This window comes from Nerophis lumbriciformis, linkage group LG36 (genome assembly GCF_033978685.3).
Source record: "Nerophis lumbriciformis linkage group LG36, RoL_Nlum_v2.1, whole genome shotgun sequence".
NCBI lineage: Eukaryota > Metazoa > Chordata > Actinopteri > Syngnathiformes > Syngnathidae > Nerophis > Nerophis lumbriciformis.
Window position 1 is genome coordinate 22,110,429 of NC_084583.2, and position 19,743 is coordinate 22,130,171.

At 41.7% G+C, this 19,743-nt stretch overlaps 1 protein-coding gene across 3 annotated transcripts in view; it reads right to left on the bottom strand.

The window, feature by feature from the left end:
• The window catches only part of ssh3 (slingshot protein phosphatase 3), a 48,259-nt gene that overhangs the window by 11,979 nt on the left and 16,537 nt on the right, over positions 1-19,743 (bottom strand). For all 3 annotated transcript variants that reach the window (XM_061930321.1, XM_061930319.2, XM_072912502.1), the window contains 8 exons: positions 19,234-19,349; positions 19,078-19,146; positions 16,958-17,023; positions 12,567-12,749; positions 12,395-12,488; positions 1,061-1,189; positions 937-983; positions 729-875 (listed from right to left, as the gene is read on the bottom strand). In XM_061930321.1, coding sequence (XP_061786305.1) covers positions 729-875; positions 937-983; positions 1,061-1,189; positions 12,395-12,488; positions 12,567-12,749; positions 16,958-17,023; positions 19,078-19,146; positions 19,234-19,349 — 851 coding nt within the window. The remainder of the gene's footprint in view (positions 1-728; positions 876-936; positions 984-1,060; positions 1,190-12,394; positions 12,489-12,566; positions 12,750-16,957; positions 17,024-19,077; positions 19,147-19,233; positions 19,350-19,743) is intronic.

Consider the following 19,743-nt stretch of genomic DNA (forward strand, 5'->3'; position numbering starts at 1 on the left):
TTTTTATGTTTTTGTGCATTATTTGTTGCCGTCATCATTAAACGAACAGGTTACTCATCAGTTACTCGGTACTTGAACATACTTTTTACTTTTACTCAAGTAAATATTTGGGTGACTACTCCTTACTTTTACTTGAGTAATAAATCTCTAAAGTAACAGTACTCTTACTTGAGTACAATTTCTGGCTACTCTACACACCTCTGGCAACGACTACCATCTTACAAAGTGAATAAAAACGACATCAGCGCTTATTTAGTTGATCTGAATATAAACCACCTGAGTGGTTCATTAAACAGAGACTTTACAGTACTTTACTTGGGACGGCGTAGCGCGGTTGGGAGAGTGGCCGTGCCAGCAACCTGAGGATTCCTGGTTCGATCCCCACTTTCTACCAACCTCGTCATGTCGGTTGTGTCCTTGAGCAAGACACTTCACCCTTGCTCCTGATGGGTGGTGGTGAGCGCCTCCCTCCACCAGTGTGTGATTGTGTGTGTGAATGGGTGAATGTGGAAATAGTGTCAAAGCGCTTTGAGCACCTTGAAGGTAGAAAAGTGCTACACAAGTACAGCCCATTTACCATTTACAGTATTCAAATGTGTTTGAAGCTTTTCGACTTCCACTGTATTAGGACATGTTTCACACAAGTTGCTCAAGCGTGATAGACTCTGCAGTGTCACTTCACAAAGCAGAAGTGAGCCGTTTCACGTTAGCGAGCGGCGCAGGACTACCTGGCAGTGTTGATGAAGTTGTACGTGTCGGACCAGTGGGGGAGCAGGTCGGTGGTCTCCACGTCGTACACCCTGATGTTCATGTAGGTGAAGGATTCTGGGAAGAAGTTGTCGATTTCCCGAGTCACATTCAGGATGTAGTCAATGCTGCAAAGAATGCAGAGTCAGCGCTAACATTGCAAACACAACATGAAGGGAAAAAACATACTTGTTTTTCTGCAGCTCCTCAAAGTTGGCTGCGTTCCACTCGGAGCCCTGAAAGAAGTTGAAACCCTGATACAGACCACACGTATTGCTGCCGATTCATGCTCCTACTTTCAGCATGCACTCACCAAGTAGAGGTAGTCAAATATCTTGGATGGCTTGTCCATCTGAGCCATGGTGACCAGCATCTCGTTGTCAATGTACTCTTTAAACGGCCTCATGTCGAAGCCTATCCGAGTCTGCAAGGCCGAGTGGACCTGCAGCAGGAAGAATATTACCTTCACTTAGCTTAGCATTAGCATGCTTTTTAGACCAGTGTTTCTTAAATAGAATAGAATAGAATAAAGTACTTTATTGATCCCTGGGGGAAATTCAGCACCAGTTCGCTCACAATAGATAATGATAATAATAAATAATATAATATATATAATATACAGGTAAAAGCCAGTAAATTAGAATATTTTGAAAAACTTGATTTATTTCAGTAATTGCATTCAAAAGGTGTAACTTGTACATTATATTTATTCATTGCACACAGACTGATGCATTCAAATGTTTATTTCATTTAATATTGATGATTTGAAGTGGCAACAAATGAAAATCCAAAATTCCGTGTGTCACAAAATTTGAATATTACTTAAGGCTAATACAAAAAAGGGATTTTTAGAAATGTTGGCCAACTGAAAAGTATGAAAATGAAAAATATGAGCATGTACAATACTCAATACTTGGTTGGAGCTCCTTTTGCCTCAATTACTGCGTTAATGCGGCGTGGCATGGAGTCGATGAGTTTCTGGCACTGCTCAGGTGTTATGAGAGCCCAGGTTGCTCTGATAGTGGCCTTCAACTCTTCTGCGTTTTTGGGTCTGGCATTCTGCATCTTCCTTTTCACAATACCCCACAGATTTTCTATGGGGCTAAGGTCAGGGGAGTTGGCGGGCCAATTTAGAACAGAAATACCATGGTCCGTAAACCAGGCACGGGTAGATTTTGCGCTGTGTGCAGGCGCCAAGTCCTGTTGGAACTTGAAATCTCCATCTCCATAGAGCAGGTCAGCAGCAGGAAGCATGAAGTGCTCTAAAACTTGCTGGTAGACGGCTGCGTTGACCCTGGATCTCAGGAAACAGAGTGGACCGACACCAGCAGATGACATGGCACCCCAAACCATCACCCAACCATGCAAATTTTGCATTTCCTTTGGAAATCGAGGTCCCAGAGTCTGGAGGAAGACAGGAGAGGCACAGGATCCACGTTGCCTGAAGTCTAGTGTAAAGTTTCCACCATCAGTGATGGTTTGGGGTGCCATGTCATCTGCTGGTGTCGGTCCACTCTGTTTCCTGAGATCCAGGGTCAACGCAGCCGTCTACCAGCAAGTTTTAGAGCACTTCATGCTTCCTGCTGCTGACCTGCTCTATGGAGATGGAGATTTCAAGTTCCAACAGGACTTGGCGCCTGCACACAGCGCAAAATCTACCCGTGCCTGGTTTACGGACCATGGTATTTCTGTTCTAAATTGGCCCGCCAACTCCCCTGACCTTAGCCCCATAGAAAATCTGTGGGGTATTGTGAAAAGGAAGATGCAGAATGCCAGACCCAAAAACGCAGAAGAGTTGAAGGCCACTATCAGAGCAACCTGGGCTCTCATAACACCTGAGCAGTGCCAGAAACTCATCGACTCCATGCCACGCCGCATTAACGCAGTAATTGAGGCAAAAGGAGCTCCAACCAAGTATTGAGTATTGTACATGCTCATATTTTTCATTTTCATACTTTTCAGTTGGCCAACATTTCTAAAAATCCCTTTTTTGTATAAGCCTTAAGTAATATTCTAATTTTGTGACACACGGAATTTTGGATTTTCATTTGTTGCCACTTCAAATCATCAAAATTAAATGAAATAAACATTTGAATGCATCAGTCTGTGTGCAATGAATAAATATAATGTACAAGTTACACCTTTTGAATGCAATTACTGAAATAAATCAAGTTTTTCAAAATATTCTAATTTACTGGCTTTTACCTGTATTATATATAACAGTGACGTGCAGTCACTAGAGGAAAGAAAAAAAAAAGTAAAAAGAAAAAAAAAATTAAATTGTTAAATGTATCCAGTGATTATACTATAAAGTTATTTTCCATTTAACTTCACCAGTTTTAGATTATTTGTATTCAAAATCGCTGAATTTTCACATTTGCCATTCAAATACTGAGAAGAGACGGTGCGGTGAACAGCAGCCAGTTGAGGCACGTCACTCAGTGCCTCAACATGGATTGCGTAATGACTCAGCTAACTGCTGGCCTGCTGTGCAGTGAGACCGTATTGCTATATGAATTATATTATACATTTCCATAGTTTAGTTAGCTGAGGTATATAATCCATCCATCCATTTTCTACCGCTTATTCCCTTCGGGGTCGCGGGGGGCGCTGGAGCCTATCTCAGCTACAATCGGGCAGAAGGCGGGGTACGCCCTGGACAAGTCGCCACCTCATCGCAGGGCCAACACAGATAGACAGACAACATTCACACTCACATTCACACACTAGGGCCAATTTAGTGTTGCCAATCAACCTATCCCCAGGTGCATGTCTTTGGAGGTGGGAGGAAGCCGGAGTACCCGGAGGGAACCCACGCAGTCACGGGGAGAACATGCAAACTCCACACAGAAAGATCCCGAGGCCGGGATTGAACTCACGACTACTCAGGACCTTCGTATTGTCAGGCAGACGCACTAACCCCTCTGCCACCGTGCTGCCCGAGGTATATAATGTACAGTGTATTTTGTCAACAACTGTATGTGTGTAACGTATTTCTTGTGCTGAGCAATCATAAAACTGCCGCGAAGACGCACTGTGTGAGGCTTGGGGTAATCCCGCCTCCTGGTGGTAGAGAATGCACCCCCTGACGGGAGTGTTATATCAACTAAAGCCCACACTTAAACTTTCCACGTGCAAGATTGAATCTATTTAAAAAAGTTATTTAATAAGAAGCCAAAAAGTGCAAAAACAATAATGTTCGTGTTGGAGGAGTTGTGAATGACTGCAGGGCCACAACATTAGGTACACCTGCAGACTGCAGCACGGATTTCATATTTCATTCATTCACAACTCCTCCAACACGAACATTATTGTTTTTGCACTTTTTGGCTTCTTATTGAGCTGCTGCATTTTTTGGTTGGGTTGTTTATTTCTATTGAGTAACTTCTACATTTCTAAAAGGGGAGGAATGTAATAGAGTGATCTATGTTTGTCTGTTGCCATCTCCTGCTATAGCGCACTGTGGTTACTTTTTGTTTGGCCAACGATTTACGTGGTGTTGCGCACCTGACGTCAAGTGTGTTGAGTCTGTTCTGAAGTCTACAGTAAAGAGACGTACTTCATCACCTCGCCTGTTTATTGCCTCCAACCCAATATATTACATAAAGGTAAGACCATAATAACGTTTTTTTTTATTAAATGTGCTTTTTTGTGTGCTACAGTTTGTATGTGTAAAGTTAAAGTTAAGTTAAAGTACCAATGATTGTCACACACACACTAGGTGTAATGAAATTTGTCCTCTGCATTTGACCCATCCCCTTGATCACCCCCTGGGATGTGAGGGGAGCAGTGGGCAGGGAATCATTTTTGGTGATTTAACCCCCAATTCCAAGCCTTGATGCTGAGTGCCAAGCAGGGAAGAATGCTGGTATGAGCTTTTAAACATAACCCGTTAACTGCTGCCAATCAAATGGTGAATAAGATACTCTTTAGGGTTCATATGTTTGTAAATCTGACTGTGATGAAGTCAGTGCCTCACCAGCCATCAACCTCACCGCACGTCACTGATATATACACATATATGAATAATATCAATATATTCTACATGAAAGGTGCCATATGTAGTAATGTGGCCAGAAATGGTACTGCAATCGCGGTCAAAATTCTGTAGTCCCCTCTCACGCTCCATGACTGAGGTTGCCAGATACGCAGCCGAATCCTACTCCAAGGAACTTCAAATGGCAATCGGCGAGTCCTACGCTGTAGGTTTCTCTTGTTTATGCTTCTTGCAAGATGGTTTACTAAGTAATTATGCCACATTTGACTGATGTCAATTAGCCAAGTGTATTTGTAAAGTTACGCAGCAATATTTTCGTCAGGAGTCGGGACAGATTGTGGGCATCACCCTGCTAAAATGTCTAGTTTGACCGCACGGACCACCATCGAAATAATTATATTTAAAAATATATCATATATTATATATGGCATAGGCATACTTTGATGGCAACCCAAGGCCAACAGTAAAATGGCCGCCACATTTGGTTCAGCATAACTCCATGTTGCATCCAACCTGACTCACTGCATTATAATAATAATATATTTTATTTGTAAAAAGCACTTTATATTGAGTAAACAATCTCAAAGTGCTACAGTGTATTAAAAAAAAAAGATAATAAAGAAATAAATACAAATACAAACTAGAACGGCCAAATAGCCATAACTAGTATGCATAAAAAAAAAGGCTTTTTTAAAAAGAAATCAAATCAAATCAAATCAACTTTATTTATAGAGCACATTTAAAATTTACCACAGGGGTAGCCAAAGTGCTGTACAATGAGCAGGTTAAAAGATAAAACGAGTACCGAGCAAACACAACACAAACAGAACACGATAAAAAATAAATAATTAAAATAGAATTAATAAAAACATAAAAACATAAAAACAGGATCACAGCAGGTGTATTATGGGGCGCCATTGCAGGATGGATATCACTCAGTGTTAAAAGCCATGGAATAAAAGTATGTTTTTAAGAGAGATTTAAAAACAGGAAGAGAGGAGGCTTGTCTAACACTCAGGGGTAGGTCGTTCCAGAGCTTGGGAGCAGCAACGGCGAAAGCTCTGTCACCTCTAAGCTTCAGCCTTGTGTCAGGGACCGTCAACAGCAGCTGATCGGCTGATCTTAAGGATCGGGTGGGGCAGTAAGGCTGAAGGAGGTCGGAGAGATAGGTTGGCGCGAGGTTGTTTAGACATTTAAAAACAAATAAAAGGAGTTTAAAATGTATTCGGTAACGCACAGGGAGCCAGGGAAGGGACGCTAAAATAGGGGTGATGTGCTCACGTCTGCGGGTCTGTGTTAGCAGACGAGCAGCAGAGTTCTGCACGAGCTGCAGGCGGGCGAGGGAGGCCTGGCTAATGCCTACATACAGGGCATTACAGTAATCAAGACGAGTCGAGATAAAAGCGTGGATTAATTTCTCAAGATCATGTCTTGATAGAAGCGGTTTCACTTTCGCTATTTGGCGTAATTGATAAAAGCTTTTTTGAACGACGCTGCTGATTTGTTTTTCGAATTTAAAATCTGAGTCAAACTTTACCCCCAGGTTTGTGACAGAGTCGCTGAGATACGGGGTCAGAGTGCCGAGGTCAACGTTGGGGGAGGGACAGCGACTTGGACCGAACAACATAACTTCTGTTTTATCTTCATTTAGGCTCAGGAGAAGAGCTTTTAAACCTTTTTAAAAGCATCCACAGTCTGTGGTGCCCTCAGGTGGTCAGGGAGAGCGTTCCACAGACTGGGAGCGGCGGAGCAGAAAGCCTGGTCTCCCATTGTTCGTAGCTTTGTCCTCGGAGGTTGGAGGAGGTTAGCCTGTCCGGAGCGGAGGTGTCGTGTGGAGGATTTGAGGGTGAGTAGTTCTTTGAGGTAGAGGGGGGCATTTCCATGGAGGCACTGGTGGGTTAGCAGGGAGACTTTGAATTCAATCCTGAGTGGAACAGGAAGCCAGTGAAGGGATTTGAGAATTGGGGTGATGTGGTCATATTTCCGCACTCTCATCAGGATCCTAGCAGCACTATTCTGTAAGTACTGCAGCTTCTGGATGTTCTTGCTGGGGATCCCCACAAGAAGTGCGTTGCAGTCGTCTAGTCTGGAGGAGACAAAGGCGTGGACGAGCCTCTCAGCATCAGAGAGAGTGAGTGAGGGGCGGAGTTTAGCAACGTTCCTGAGGTGGTAGAAGGAGGTCTTGCACAGTTGTTTTATTTGAACCTCAAAGGTCAGGTGAGGGTCCATTGTAACACCCAGATTAGTGACTAAGGATGAGAGGTGAATGTCGTGGCCAGAGAAGGTGATGCTGGTGATGGTGTATGACTGAGTCTGATGTGGGGTGCCCACTAGAATGGCTTCGGTTTTGGAGCTGTTCAGTTGAAGAAAATTGTGTTTCACCTTTATCTCCTCCAGGCAGTTGGTAAGTGTGGATGATGTCAGGGCTGCAGAGGGGGTTGGGTTTGTTTTCAGGTAGAGTTGAGTGTCATCAGAATCAGAATCAGCTTTATTGTCATTACGCAAGGTAACGAGATTGAGGCCATTCCATACAGTGCGATGTGTGCATGCTAGAAAAACAATGTGCAAATATATAAAAATTAAAAAAATGTAGAAGTGCAATGAATATGGTGTGAAATGAATATAACATGAAAAAACAAAACAAAAACAGGGTGGTTGGTGGAATGGGTTATTGCACCGAAGAGAAGGCAGTTATGAGGGACAATGGGGCAGTCCGTTCAGGATGGTTATGGCCCTGGGGAAGAAGCTGTTCTTTAGCCTGTTTGTTTTGGTTTTAATGCACCTGTAGCGCTTCCCAGAGGGCAGCAGGTGGAACAGGTCAGAGCCAGGGTGGGTGCTGTCCTTGATGATGGCACTGGCTCTGATGAGGCAGCGGGAGGTGTAGATGTCCGTCAGAGAGGGGAGAGGGCGGCCGATGATCTTCTGAGCCGTCTTGACCACTCTTTGCAGCCTCTCCCTGTCTGCTGCAGTGCAGCTGCCGTACCATACCGTAATACAGTAGGTCAGCAGGCTCTCGATGGACGAGCGGTAGAAGGTCAGCAGCAGGTCAGGCTTCAGGTTGTACTTCCCGAGGACTCTAAGGAAGTGTAGCCGCTGCTGAGCCTTCTTGATGATTGATGTGGTGTTGACTGTCCAGGAGAAGTCATTAGAGATGTGGACTCCAAGGTACCTGAAGGTGTGGACCCTCTCTACACGCTCGCCGTTGATGTAGAGGGGGGCAGGGTCGGTGCTGCTCCTCCTGAAGTCGACGATGATCTCTCTGGTCTTGCTGGTGTTGAGAGCGAGGTTGTTCTCCGAAGACCAGGCCGTCAGCTTCAGGACCTCCTCTCTGTAGGCAGCCTCGTCACCCCTGGAGATGAGCCCGACCACTGTGGTATCGTCGGCGAACTTGACGGTAAGGTTGTCACTGTGGGCCGGACTGCAGTCATGGGTGTAAAGGCAGTAGAGGAGGGGGCTCAGCACACAGCCCTGTGGGGAGCCGATGCTCAGCGTGCGGGAGGATGAGAGGTGCGGGCCAAGTCTCACATTCTGGGGTCGGTCCGTTAGGAAGTCCCTTATCCAGGCGTTTGTGAGAGGGGGGAGGCCAAGAGTGTCCAGTTTATTGCAGAGTCTGTCTGGGATTATTGTATTGAAGGCAGAGCTATAGTCCACAGAGAGCATCCGGACGTAGCTCTGCTGCTGCTCCAGGTGGTTCAGAGCAGAGTGGAGAGCAACAGCGATGGCGTCCTCTGTGGACCTGTTCGCCCGGTATGCGAACTGGTGGGGGTCGAAGTCTGGAGGGATATGGTCCTTGATGTGCTGGAGAACAAGTCGCTCGAAGCACTTCATGATTCATCGGCATAGCAGTGGAATGATATTCCGTGCTGGCTGATGACACGACCAAGGGGGAGCATGTAGAGTGTGAAAAGGGTGGGGCCGAGGACTGATCCTTGAGGGACACCACAGGTGACAGAGAGTGTGTCCCACACCGTAGTTGAGGGGCGCAGGGGAGACGTTTCTCCAGGGTCTATGTACTTCAAGGCTAACAACCTTCACTTTACCCGGAAGTGGGTCTTTACAGCTGAGGGCGAATGACGAGGTTTGTTGCAATTTTGTGACTTTATTGGACGCAGCCATCCACCAAGCTAGAGCACCTGCACGCACTCACTGTCGCCGCTCGCTCACCTCTCTCGCCCACTCACTCACTGATGTCACTCACCTCACATGCTGTCATATCTTAAAGGGCCACACACACACACACACGCTCCTCTCATAACAACTAACAAGACATAATGGAGAAGCCAGAAGTCGAGTTTTCTTAACAAGGAGACATTCTCAATACTTTTCTTTTGTCGAGCACAAAGAAAATAACATTTTAGTTCAATGTAAGTTGTGTCTTGGATCAAAGATCCTACCCACTTAAAGTTAAAGTTAAAGTGCCATTATGTTGCAGCTATTTAAAATAGTTTTGTCAATTTGTTCTGGCCTGAAATAAATTGGCTTTTTGAAACATATCTTTGTCTTTGTGTGTTGTATGTAGAGCACATTGTTTGTGTGTTGTATGTAGAGCACATTGTTTGTGTGTTGTATGTAGAGCACATTGCTTAGCAGAGTTGAGTGATGCAAATGCATGTCAAGTTGATCAACACATTGTATTATTCTCCAGTGCAATAACAGTACTGACATGAAGGCTAAAAGGGCATTAATGGGAGCCTTAAAAAAAGAAAAAAGAAAAAAAGAAGTAACTAAATAGTTACTTTTCACAGTAACGCATTACTTTTTGGTGTAAGTAACTGAGTAGTTACTTTTGAAATAAAGTAACTAGTAACTGTAACTAGATACTGGTTTTCAGTAACTAACCCAACACTGCCTATCAAGGAGGAAATGAGCAAGTTTGGCGTCAGATGAAAAAATATCCTCCGCCTTCAATCGTCTCCATTTTTCAGAGGCATCCCCGATACAAATTATATTTTGGTCCTGGCTTTGTCATGAATAAGTTGAGAATCGTAACGAGGCCTTTTAGATTTACTAAGGTCTGACATGTTTAGTAACTTTACCAGTGGCAGTAGCTAGACGAATGTGTAACTGGCAACCTCACAGACTTTCTAATTGGTCAAACGGTGGAGGGCGGGGCATCAATATGAAAACAATGACAAGATTTCGGGGCTGTAAATCAAATTTTGAAATGAGCATATCCCGGCTGGACTACCGTTATCAGTTATGAAGGTATTCGAAAAGAACATGATTTATTAATGCCTTTTGACATATCAGGGCCATTTAATGATGACTTGACATTCAATTATTACAGATGGCACCTTTAACATTGTTGGGCGGCGAGCGCCCCCTGTAGGGCCGTCAAAACTGATGTGTTTCTCAGTGGTGGTCCATATAAGCTGCAGCAGTACTCAATTGTAACACATTCTTCCACCACTTGTAGCAGTAATAACATCCATCCATCCATCCATTTTCTACCGCTTATTCCCTTTGGGGTCGCGGGGGGCGGTGGAGCCTATCTCAGCTACAATCGGGCGGAAGGCGGGGTACACCCTGGACAAGTCGCCACCTCATCGCAGGGCCAACACAGATAGACAGACAACATTCACACACTAGGGCCCATTTAGTGTTGCCAATCAACCTATCCAATATCAACAAATAGACGAATCCTGGAGCTAAAATCATAGACGTTTCTTAAGCACACAAATTATGACTTAGTATTTTCATTTGTTGACAGTTATTTATTTTAGCGCTACATTTTTTTTCTTCAGTTATTTATGAGTCCCGTATTTTGCAGCATATTTGAATAGTATTAGTATTGATCATCATGGCGCCGATCACGGCTGCCTCGGTGCTATCGTGCGCTCTGTTTTGTTTGTTTTTGTGCGTAAATTGTGTGTCTGCGTGCTCTTACACCCGCGAAGAGCTACTTAATTTTTCGTGTTTTATGTTGCACCATTGCACCAAGAAAAAGTCCTAGTTTGTGAACCCGTTCTCAAACAATAGCAATAAAAACTATTCTGATTCTGATTCTATTTATGTTTCTAATAAGCAAGTTGCTTTCTCTATGCAAGGTATATGTGTTATACCAGGGGTGCTCACACTTTTTCTGCAGGCGAGCTACTTTTCAATTGATCAAGTCGTGGGGATCTACCTCATTCATATATATCATTTATATTTACTTATTTATGAAATATATGTTTTTGTTAACAAGTTAAAGGTGTTTAATGATAATGCAAGCATGTTTAACACATATAGTTAATATTGTTAATACATTAAAGGTGTTTAATGATAATACAAGAATGTTTAATACATATAGTTAATATTGTTAACAACTTAAAGGTGTTTAAAGATAATACAAGCATGTTTAACACATATAGTTAATATTGTTAACAAGTTAAAGGTGTTTAAAGATAATACAAGCATGTTTAACACATATAGTTAATATTGTTAATAAGTTAAAGGTGTTTAAAGATAATACAAGCATGTTTAACACATATAGATTCCTTTCTTTCATGAAGACGAGAATATAAGTTGGTGTATTACCTGATTCTGATGACTTGCATTGATAGGAATCAGACAGTGGTGCTGATAATGTCCGCATTTTCGAATGGAGGAGAAAAAAAGTCTCCTTTCTGTCCAATACCACATGAAAGTGGTTGGTTTTTGGCATCTTATTTGTCCAGCTTCCGTACTCCTTTGTATACACTTTACAAGAAATACATTGTCGGCAAACTCCGTAGCTTGCTAGCTTGTGCACGCCAGTTTTCTGAGACTCTTATTTTGTTAGCACAACTGTGCAACTGTGCAGTCGGTCTTTGGAGTTTTGACGACAGGTACGGCGCCAGAGTCTGTTGAAATAAAGTGTTTCTCGCCTTCCAGTCGGTAATTTTAATGAGCTGGCAGCAGCCAGCGTCATCTCAGAAGACCCTCGGGTGCCGTGAATGTCAATCAAGTGACGGAAGTGACGTCATAGTGAAGATTTATGATCGCTCATTTTTAGGACTATTTTTTTAATGCCTGGCTGGTGATCGACTGACACACCCTCCGAGATCGACCAGTAGCTCGCGATCGACGTAATGAGCACCCCTGTGTTAGAGAAATAATAATCATTGCAATTTACACATGGGTTCACATCATTTGACAAGGTTGTAAACTGTATTGGGGCGGCATGGCGTAGTGGGTAGAGCAACCGTGCCAGAAACCTGAGGGTTGCAGGTTCGCTCCCCGCCTCTTACCATCCAAAAATCCCTGCCGTTGTGTCCTTGGGCGGGACACTTCACCCTTTGCCCCCGGTGCCACTCACACCGGTGAATTGAATGATGAATGATAGGTGGTGGTCGGAGGGGCCGTTGGCGCAAATCGCAGCCACGCTTCTGTCAGTCTACCCCAGGGCAGCTGTGGCTATGAAAGTAGCTTACCACCACCAGGTGTGAATGATGGGTTCTACATGTAAAGCGACTTTGGGTACTTAGAAAAGCGCTATATAAATCCCAGTTATTATTATTATTATTATTATTTCGGGTAAATATGAATATTAAATTGAAGAGTAAGATGACTAGTTCAGTGTTAATATATGAGAGGGCCAATGGGCTCCTCTGTAGTGGCGAAGTTGGGCACGGAGATCAAAAAGGTTAAGAACCTCTGGTTCAGACCTCTCTTGCTATATTTTCCTACCATTTTAGACGTGAGGTTGTCGAGGTCTTCCGTCCTCATGATGTCTCTCAGTTGCTCCTTAATCAACATCTCTTTGTCATTTCTGTCAGCAATACTGCAGAGAAAACACACATACTGTGGTAGTAGTAGCAGTACTTGGAGAACGAGCAATAAATAATCACGCCATATTCACCCGTGACTATCGGTGTCCCTCCTGACCGACTCCAGGTCGTTCATTACCTCCCACTCGTTGAGGCACAAGCGGTCCGATTCAATGTGCTGGTAGTAATGCTGGGCCCACTCCAGACTGCAGCCCGGAATCACGGCGCCTTTGACGGCCCGCTCGCAGCATCCGTTCAACGCCTGCAGCACTGACCTTGTGGTAAAAGGAATTTGGAGGATAACTTTAAGGATGCATTTTTTTTAAAATCCCATCTGGTCCAGTTTGAATACGACGTGGAAGCCTGAATAAAATGCATTGAATTAGGGCAGGGGTCAGCAACCCAACATGTTGAAAGAGCCATATTGGAGCAAAAATACAAAAAACAAATCTGTCTGGAGCCGCAAAAAGTAAAAAGCCGAATGTAAGTGTTATAATGAAGGCAACACATTAAGTAAGTGTCTCAGAGGGTGAGATAACTCCTGGAAATGACTGGCTTAAAACTGTCAAAGGTTAAGATGAGTGTGCCCAAGTTAAAGAAAGTGGCAATAAATTATAATGGATTTATTACAATCTTTGCAAGCTGGGTAACGTTTGCTGTGGTTTGATTGATTGATTGGTTGAGACTTTTATTAGTAGGTTGCACAGTGAAGTACATATTCCGTACAATTGACCACTAAATGGTAACACCCCAATAAGTTTTTACACTTGTTTAAGTCGGGGTCCACTTAAATTGATTCATGATACAGATATACAGGTAAAAGCCAGTAAATTAGAATATTTTGAAAAACTTGATTTATTTCAGTAATTGCATTCAAAAGGTGTAACTTGTACATTATATTTATTCATTGCACACAGACTGATGCATTCAAATGTTTATTTCATTTAATTTTGATGATTTGAAGTGGCAACAAATGAAAATCCAAAATTCCGTGTGTCACAAAATTAGAATATTACTTAAGGCTAATACAAAAAAGGGATTTTTAGAAATGTTGGCCAACTGAAAAGTATGAAAATGAAAAATATGAGCATGTACAATACTCAATACTTGGTTGGAGCTCCTTTTGCCTCAATTACTGCGTTAATGCGGCGTGGCATGGAGTCGATGAGTTTCTGGCACTGCTCAGGTGTTATGAGAGCCCAGGTTGCTCTGATAGTGGCCTTCAACTCTTCTGCGTTTTTGGGTCTGGCATTCTGCATCTTCCTTTTCACAATACCCCACAGATTTTCTATGGGGCTAAGGTCAGGGGAGTTGGCGGGCCAATTTAGAACAGAAATACCATGGTCCGTAAACCAGGCACGGGTAGATTTTGCGCTGTGTGCAGGCGCCAAGTCCTGTTGGAACTTGAAATCTCCATCTCCATAGAGCAGGTCAGCAGCAGGAAGCATGAAGTGCTCTAAAACTTGCTGGTAGACGGCTGCGTTGACCCTGGATCTCAGGAAACAGAGTGGACCGACACCAGCAGATGACATGGCACCCCAAACCATCACTGATGGTGGAAACTTTACACTAGACTTCAGGCAACGTGGATCCTGTGCCTCTCCTGTCTTCCTCCAGACTCTGGGACCTCGATTTCCAAAGGAAATGCAAAATTTGCATGGTTGGGTGATGGTTTGGGGTGCCATGTCATCTGCTGGTGTCGGTCCACTCTGTTTCCTGAGATCCAGGGTCAACGCAGCCGTCTACCAGCAAGTTTTAGAGCACTTCATGCTTCCTGCTGCTGACCTGCTCTATGGAGATGGAGATTTCAAGTTCCAACAGGACTTGGCGCCTGCACACAGCGCAAAATCTACCCGTGCCTGGTTTACGGACCATGGTATTTCTGTTCTAAATTGGCCCGCCAACTCCCCTGACCTTAGCCCCATAGAAAATCTGTGGGGTATTGTGAAAAGGAAGATGCAGAATGCCAGACCCAAAAACGCAGAAGAGTTGAAGGCCACTATCAGAGCAACCTGGGCTCTCATAACACCTGAGCAGTGCCAGAAACTCATCGACTCCATGCCACACCGCATTAACGCAGTAATTGAGGCAAAAGGAGCTCCAACCAAGTATTGAGTATTGTACATGCTCATATTTCATACTTTTCAGTTGGCCAACATTTCTAAAAATCCCTTTTTTGTATTAGCCTTAAGTAATATTCTAATTTTGTGACACACGGAATTTTGGATTTCATTTGTTGCCACTTCAAATCATCAAAATTAAATGAAATAAACATTTGAATGCATCAGTCTGTGTGCAATGAATAAATATAATGTACAAGTTACACCTTTTGAATGCAATTACTGAAATAAATCAAGTTTTTCAAAATATTCAAATTTACTGGCTTTTACCTGTATACTAACATCATAATACAGTCATCACACAAGATAATCATCAGGGTGTATACATTGAATTATTTACATTATTTACAATTTAGGGTGTGAGGGGGGGGGGGGGGGGGGGGGGTTAGGTTTGGTTGTTATCATCAGTCACCAACAATTGAGAACAGAGAAATGGATATTGAAACAGTGTAGGTCTGACTTGGTAGGATATGTACAGCAAGTAGTGGAAAAAAACAGCTGGTAGAGACAGACAGAAGAATCCACACTACAAAATAATATAAGTACCGGTATGTATGAGTCGTGCTGATATTGAGTTTGAGTTTGAGTTTGAGTTTATTTCGAACATGCAAGCATACAACATGATACATCACAATCTCCAGTTTCTCTTTTCAACATGTTCGAAAAGGAGTAGGAAGAAGCAGAGCTTATTTAATCCTACCCATTTTCTTTTACATAACAGTTGCTAAAACTTTTGTTCACTTCCTGTTCTCAATTTATTCACAATATACTCCATAAGTAATCACAATAAAATAAGTAAATAAATAATAATTGGTGAAGTAAGTTCCATTTCATATGTTGAGATAAGTAAGATTAGTTTGTGAGTGAAAGAATGAAAGAATGGATGAGTTAAATAAATTCAGAATGTTTATCATGGTTCTTCTTCTTTGTACTTTGTAAACACTTTAAGTTTGAAGAGTTTCTTGAAGTGGATCATATTAGTACATTGTTTGATTGCTTTGCTTAATCCATTCCATAATTTAATTCCACATACTGATATACTGAAGGTCTTAAGTGTTGTACGTGCATACAAATGTTTTAAATTACATTTCTCTCTAAGATTATATTTCTCCTCTTTTTTTGAGAAGAATTGTTGTATATTCTTGGCTAGCAGGTTATAGTTTGCTTTGTGTATAATTTTAGCTGTTTGCAAATTCACTATGTCGTAGAATTTCAGTATCTTTGATTCAATAAATAAAGGATTTGTGTGTTCTCTATATCCAACATGATGTATTATTCTAACTGATCTTTTTTGTAACACCGTTAATGAATGAAGTGTACTTTTGTAATTATTTCCCCATATTTCTACACAGTAACTCAGATATGGTAACACTAGTGAGCAGTAGAGAATATGAAGTGATTTTTTGTCTAGAACATGTTTTGCTTTATTCATTATTGACGTGTTTCTTGCTACTTTATGTTGTATATTTTTTACGTGAGATTTCCAGTTCAATTTATCATCAATCATTATACCTAGAAATTTGGTTTCATTTACTCTTTCAATTTCTATTCCGTCTATTTGTATTTGTGTTTGACTTTCTCTTCTACTGTTACCAAATAGCATTATTTTAGTTTTACTGAGATTCAACGATAGTCTGTTTTTGTCAAACCATCTTTTTAATTTGTTCATTTCTTCTGTTATTATTTGTAGTATCTTCTGTGTGTTCTCTCCTGAACAAAACGCTGTTGTATCATCCGCAAATAATACTAACTTTAAATCTTTTGTAACTTTACAAATGTCATTTATATATAGATTGAATAATTTAGGTCCTAGTATTGATCCCTGAGGTACACCACAGGATATATTTAGCATTGTAGAGGTGTGTTCGCCTACCTTCACGTATTGTTTCCTGTTCATTAGATAACTTCTTATCCAGTTTAAGACTAACCCTCTGATGCCATATCGTTCTAGTTTTTTGATTAAAATATTGTGATTAATTGTGTCAAATGCTTTAGTTAGATCCATAAAAACTGCTGCCGCACATTTTTTATTATCTATAGCATTGGTAATTTCTTCTGTAATTTCAATTAAAGCCATCGAAGTTGAAACATTAGCTCTGTATCCATATTGATTTTCTTCGAGTATTCTATTTTTATTTATGAAACTCTCTAATCTGTTATTGTATTGGGTTATAACCGTATCGGTCAAGACTAAAGGCTCCAATATCGGTATTGAAAGTGAAGAGTTGTATCGAGAGACCCTTATTGAAAACTAAACCATATAAAAAGTGTGTCATACAAAAACCAAGGTAATACTGTAATAATGTTTGTTGTATTAGGGGTGTAATAGATTGATGTGTGTTTCTGTACATGTAACAACTCACCACATGGTCTGCATGGAAACTGGCTTAAAAATTCTTGTTTCTTCTGCTGAGGTGACACTAAAACCGCTGTGAAGGAGGAAGAGAGAGAGAGAGACAGGAAAAGATACCAAGTGAGACTTAGAGAAAAGAGGAAGTGACACTGACACAGAGTACAATAAATAAACTGGCCCAAAAGGACAATTATTTCACTATCCAGGGCAAATTAGTGACGAGTGGCGTGAAAGAGAGCGGTGCGAAGGAAGGTGTAAAAAGCACGTTAACACAGTTTGAAACGGGAGCCGACGCGGTGAGGGTAGAACAAGCTGACGTGACAACAGCATGTGATAGCAGATCCATTGCAAACGCTGTAGTCCATACTTGCCAACCTTGAGACCTCAGATTTCGGGAGGTGGGGGGTGGGGGCGTGGTTGGGGGCGTGGTTAAGATATATATATATATATATATATATATATATATATATATATATATATATATATATATATATATAAAAAATACTTGACTTTCAGTGAATTCTAGCTATATATATATATTTTTTTTTAATTATATATATATATATATATATATATATATATATATATATATATATATATATATAATAAATTATTATTTATTTATATATATATAAATAAATAAAATAAATACTTGAATTTCAGTGTTCATTTATTTACACATATACACACACATAACACTCATCTACTCATTGTTGAGTTAAGGGTTGAATTGTCCATCCTTGTTCTATTCTCTGTCACGATTTCAGAACACACACATTATACAAATATACATTATAAAACCAATAAGAAAACGGGAGCTCTAATTTGGGAGTCTGAATTAGGATCAGAAGTTCCTATATAAACATTGCGTACTCAAGTCGCCATTTTGTATTGATTACTGCAGCTGTGCACTGGATTCATTCACAAATACAAACTACAACTCACAAACACTTTAGAGTTAGGCTCCACCAGAATGTGTACTTAAACTTATAAAGATCACATGGATATTATTCAGTGAGTTGATTCACCAAAACTAACCTGTTATACAGGAGGAAAAAGCACACAGGACGTTTCAATTGTTCACAAACTGGTCGTGCTCATCAGATTGACAAGACACTTCCGGTCTGCAGGTGATAGCATTCAATTGGGAAGAAACGCCTTACTGCCCCCTACTGACCAATGTGAATACTGATAAATGGGTAATGACAGCTCCAAAAACGAATTCAAACCACAAAATAAAATAAATAAATCAACACAAAAATGTGACACATTATGGGTGGGTCACATATGCATGTACAGTAGATGGCAGTATTGTCCTGTTTAAAAGTGTCACAACATTGCTGTTTACGGCAGACCAACTGCTTTACGTAGACAAAATGCTGTTGTTGTGTGTTGTTACCGCGCTGGGAGGACGTTAATGAAACTGCTGTACAATATACCCACATAAGAAACCAAGAACTCGCCCTCGATCATTAGCTGTATATATTGTGGGAAAGCGGACGTGAGAACAGGCTGTCAACACGTCACTCAGGAGGGGGCGTGGCCTCCAGCTCCGCCTGAATTTCGGGAGATTTACGGGAGAAAATTTGTCCCGGGAGGTTTTCGGGAGAGGCGCTGAATTTCGGGAGTCTCCCGGAAAATCCGGGAGGGTTGGCAAGTATGCTGTAGTCTAAAGTGGAGTCTTCTTTTCTTCACCACATCTTCTTTCATGAGGAAAGATCTCACACCATAGCTTTATTTGGAAGTTCACTTATCTCACATTTGAAACAGAAAACGAGGCCAAGCATGCTGGAGTTTCACACAGTTCTCAAGCTTATGTAAGTAAGTGATAGGGGCAGTTATAATTCATGGAGAATCATTCCGCTCCATAAATAGCAACATTCCTCATTCACATGATCTCAGGCCAGAGAGTCTGCGCTGGGGCTGCACAGTTTATGCTTTGCTGTGAACAACAACATGCTGCGCTTCTGCTACTTTTCATTTATTTCAATTCTTGCCCCACCGCCATGAGTTATTGTCAAGTGTTTTTTTTTTTTAATAACAACTCATATAATTTCAAGAAGGGTTCCATGACAAAAATATATATTTTTTTTATATAATAGTGAAGCCAAGACTGAGTTCTGCTCTTACCCATCTCCATCCAGGTACACTTGTGTGTCGCTCCAAATAGGTAGAACCAACCCAATGGTGCACTCGTCACTGAACCACAATCATAAACAGCAAGATGCTTACTGATAATATGTCACAGAAATGGTTCTCAAGGTGGACTATGTTGGAGGCACACACCTTTCCTGTTTGGAGAAGTCCATACCTAGCAGGATGCTCTCGTCTTTGTTAGCCAGGGTGGAGACGACAATGAGGTACCTGACTCGGACCGTGCTGACGGACTCCAACTGCACGGCCTGCAGGATGCATAGAGAGTGTATGAGGCAGCCTGGAGGGCAACACAATGCATCGTAACAACCAAAGGCTGAGCAGAAGCTAATTATGTCAAAACTTAACCGTTTACATTTGCCTTTTACAACAATGGCATTCCAGCCATAACAATCTAACTGACCCAAATACAATTACTGCATTCAACATTCTGCCTTAAAGAATACAAAATGCTGACACTATTGGTCACCAGGTCAATCGGATTTTATAGGTGGAACAATAAATCAGTATGATGCACTGCAAACCACTGTGTCAATAACAACTTAACATATGTGTAAAGACACAATGGCAGCCATAGTATTGTGCTAAGTGAGGTGTTGCTGCTTTCTTATGACGTGCCAGGAAGGCCAATGTTGTACCAAT